The following is a 3,842-nucleotide window of genomic DNA, read 5'->3' as shown; positions in this document are numbered from 1 at the left end:
ATAGACATTTAGTACAAGTGGTTAATAACCTAAGTAATTATCACAACCAATATTGCTTTATAACACATTTGTGTAGCCTATAGCGCGCGAGAGAGCCATGGAATACCGGTCAACCGGAGTGCATTTCAATTAATAATCAGCAAGTAGTCATATATCAAGCTTCCTTACCCGCAGGGTTATTGAAAAGTGATCTTATAAATACACCAATTTGCATATACAAACTCACACTTTGGGCTGCATTAAAATCTGAAAATGAATGTATTAGATGCTTTTAATTGAACGATATATATTTTAAAATGTCACGCTGACACAGTCTTTAATATTTGTTGTAGCCTAAATGTGCAGAGTAGGCTACTAATGCCGTGGGTAAATGTGCAATTTACGTCGTGCTAAGAAGTCTCCAGGACAACGTTTGTCTAGCGTTTGTCATATTCAAGTGCCATTTGCCTGTAATGGCAAAATATTAATTTAATTTTAAAAGAAAACTCCAGGCTATGAGAAAAGCTTAGATGTGTTCGTGCCACTTTGGGCTGAAATCAAGGATCAGGTTGTCCTCCGATGTAAAGCTAAATTGTTCCAAACAAGCCCCCACGGGATAATAACGGAACAATAAGTTAAAATCTAATGAATATTTGCCCAGGGACAACCGCCCCGGGAATATGGCGCGGGGCCCTTGAAATGTTTTTAAACGTTATTCTTTTAAACTGTTCTATTTTTGAATTGTTTGAATTAGCATATGTAGCCTAGTTATTTAGTCGGATTCAATTGGTCTATGCATTTGATTGTAAATTATTGTGGACTAAATTCCGTTGACTTAGTAAATGGAAGTAGAAGAATATACCTCATAGCTCGGTCGAAAGACGCATTTTAATGCTAAATTGTGTTGGATAAATATATATACACTTTGCTTTGAACAGTAAGCCTTAAAGGTAGCTACAGTAAGACTATAAGGTTATGTCTCACGGCTGGATTAGTAAGAGTCAGGTTTTAATGGAAAGAGGTTGAAGGTCTGTGTTTGTTGCGATTCACTAAATGGATTCAGGAAGGGAATAGAGTAACCCCATTTCCCTCCAATCTTTGTTTATGTAGTAATATACATATTTTTCGTGGAGGTATTGTGGTTCGGTCTCTCTGTGCTGATTGGGCGTTCAGGTTGGTGAGTGAACGCCCTGCGATTATGTCAGATGGCGTGCAGACCAAACCAGCCCAGCCTTTGAACTTCACCGCTTTTGGCTCTCATTCACGCGCTTCCTCTCATTTCCAAGCCAGGTGCGTTGCAAAGCAAGAAAACCTCTGAGAAAAAAACATAACACTTTACGACTCCTCGACGACTGCGGAAGTTTGCATTACCTCGTTGCAGGATTGTTTGCGTATTGCTGGTTTTACGTTTACCAAGGCGATTCTGAAAAAGAGAATATCTGGACTAGGTGAACGATTTATCAAACCGGGAAACATTTTGGCTACTGGATTTTTATTGGTGGCGTTTCCAGACACTCTCACCAGCACTTAAGAAGTGGCATGATCTGTGTCCGGCTGCTAGACAGGTGAATATTTGTCCTTGGTTGGTTCTAGAACTTTTCTCCTCGTTATCTTAATTGAGGGATACAAGTGCTCTCTTAAAATGTCAAAGCCCGTAGATCATATCAAGAGACCCATGAATGCGTTCATGGTTTGGTCCCGGGGACAGAGAAGAAAAATGGCACAGGAGAATCCCAAAATGCATAACTCAGAAATCAGCAAAAGACTTGGCGCGGAATGGAAACTGCTATCAGAATCTGAAAAGCGACCGTACATCGACGAGGCGAAAAGGTTGCGAGCGCAGCACATGAAAGAGCACCCAGACTACAAGTACAGACCCAGGCGCAAACCCAAGAATTTACTCAAAAAGGACAGGTACGTTTTCCCTTTGCCTTACCTCGGGGACACGGATCACTTGAAAGGACTTCCTGTGTCAGCTGCGGACTCTCTGTTGAGTTCAGCAGAGAAAGCCCGGGCATTCCTGCCACCGACATCTGCACCGTATTCGTTTCTTGACCCGAGCCAGTTCACATCCAGCGCTATTCAGAAAATGACCGAGATGCCCCATGCGCTGGCCACGAGCACTTTGCCGTACGCCTCCTCTTTGGGATATCAGAACGGCGCGTTCGGCAGTTTGGGCTGTCCCAGCCAACATACCCACACCCACCCGTCGCCCACAAACCCGGGCTATGTGGTGCCCTGTAACTGTACCGCCTGGTCAGCGTCGAGTTTACAGCCCCCGGTTGCCTACATACTTTTTCCAGGTATGACCAAGACTGGCATAGACCCATATTCATCTGCACATGCCACTGCTATGTAACGCAAGACTGACTTTTCTTTATCAACCTAACTTGAATACAGCAATGCATGTATATACGGACAAAACGCTCCAAAAAAGACATGAAAAGTGTTAATTGCCTTGGACATAAGAGCAAAACTGGCAAGAACTTTTCACGCGACGTTCCTGACCTCAGCATGGAGCTCGGGCTAGATGTGAAGGCAGGTGCCCTTTGAAGTGTAAGAATTGTAAATGTTATAACGTTTATGGCAACCAGAAAAGGAGGCCTTTAACTTTATTTATTATGTACATTTCAATGCTATGATAATTTTGTTTCGAATTATTGATACAATTTTATTTTAAAATTTGGCTTGCACAATTTACGATTAGCGTTCTTGTTTCCTGTATAGGCCTGATGTTTTGCAGTTTGGCATTCGGGATTGTCTAATGGATAGGGTCAGAACCAGGACTCGGAGTTGAATACATATACGGGTTGTATTGCTTATATTTATCGAACTGGCACATAAAACTAGACATTCTATTTAAAATGACTAATGAAAAATTATTATCTTTTAATATGTTGCATTTTGCATTTTCCTGTGGTTCAGTGCTAATAGTCACACGTCATTTTTTGTTTTGAAGAATTACTTCAATTTGAAGTCAAACAGTTAATGTTGTATTTTCTTTCTAAAATGGTAATTTAAAAACCTGTCATGTTATGGAAAGGAAAATGTATTTAGAAGGTTGATACCTCGGGGCTTTGTTCTAAGGCTGAGCAAAGACATTTTGAATAAAGACAATCTGTCTTCAAAAGTATCACATTTCTGTTTGGTCGTATTGTGGCGCGTTTTGCATGCCCAATTAGCCATGGCATTTGAAAACTATAAACAGATATTTGAGTATTTAGAATATTGCCTAATGTCTGTTAGAATTATTGTTTAAAAACCCAGGACCAAACAATAACAATATAATAAAAACATTATTACAGGGTAATTCTAAATGGACTAAATTGACAACTACAAAATAGCTAGGCTATATTTAAGAGGCACTGTGTAAAATGCTTCAAAAAAATTATTCATAACATCTTTCCTCATGGTACCACCCAGGCATTGAAAGGCCAATGCGTAATGAGCGTCATTTGATTGAGGTTATATTTGATTGGAGTGGTGGGACGCCATCTGGAACCAATGGGCAGATCTCAGATAACAGCGCGTGCTGTCAGCGCGTGGCTTTTTACAAAACAGACGGTCTCTTGGACTTGGCTGGCTACATCACAAACAGGCTATGACATTAATTGTGCTGGCTTTACCGGGCACATACCATTGAGAATCCATGTGCGGTAGATTGTTTACGTATGTGGTCGAGGACGATAGAGGAAGGTTGGGTTGAATACGCCTTTTAGTACAACAATGCAGTTATCATTATTGAAGCGTTAAAATGGGCCATGGGGTTTAAGACAAGCGTTTTGCGTTTGTTTATGAGTAATGATTTATCCATAAGCCCTCTGCTAGTCTCACATTTTTAAATCAAGAGCTGCATGACCTTT

General features: G+C 40.7%; 1 protein-coding gene across 1 annotated transcript; it reads left to right on the top strand.

Moving 5' to 3' along the window:
• Positions 1-1,365: 1,365 nt before the first annotated feature.
• On the top strand, positions 1,366-3,086 carry sox14 (SRY-box transcription factor 14). Its single transcript, XM_084675491.1, has one exon. The coding sequence runs from the start codon at positions 1,622-1,624 to the stop codon at positions 2,336-2,338; it is 717 nt and encodes a 238-aa protein (XP_084531617.1). The 5' UTR covers positions 1,366-1,621; the 3' UTR covers positions 2,339-3,086.
• Positions 3,087-3,842: the final 756 nt, after the last annotated feature.

Source organism: Hypomesus nipponensis, chromosome 16, assembly GCF_054491055.1.
Source record: "Hypomesus nipponensis isolate SF chromosome 16, ASM5449105v1, whole genome shotgun sequence".
NCBI lineage: Eukaryota > Metazoa > Chordata > Actinopteri > Osmeriformes > Osmeridae > Hypomesus > Hypomesus nipponensis.
This window is presented reverse-complemented; position numbering and strand designations above follow the sequence as displayed.

Excerpts from the sequence above, each read along its gene's own strand:
- sox14 (XM_084675491.1), top strand. The coding sequence starts at position 1,622 with ATGTCAAAGCCCGTAGATCATATCAAGAGACCCATGAATGCGTTCATG.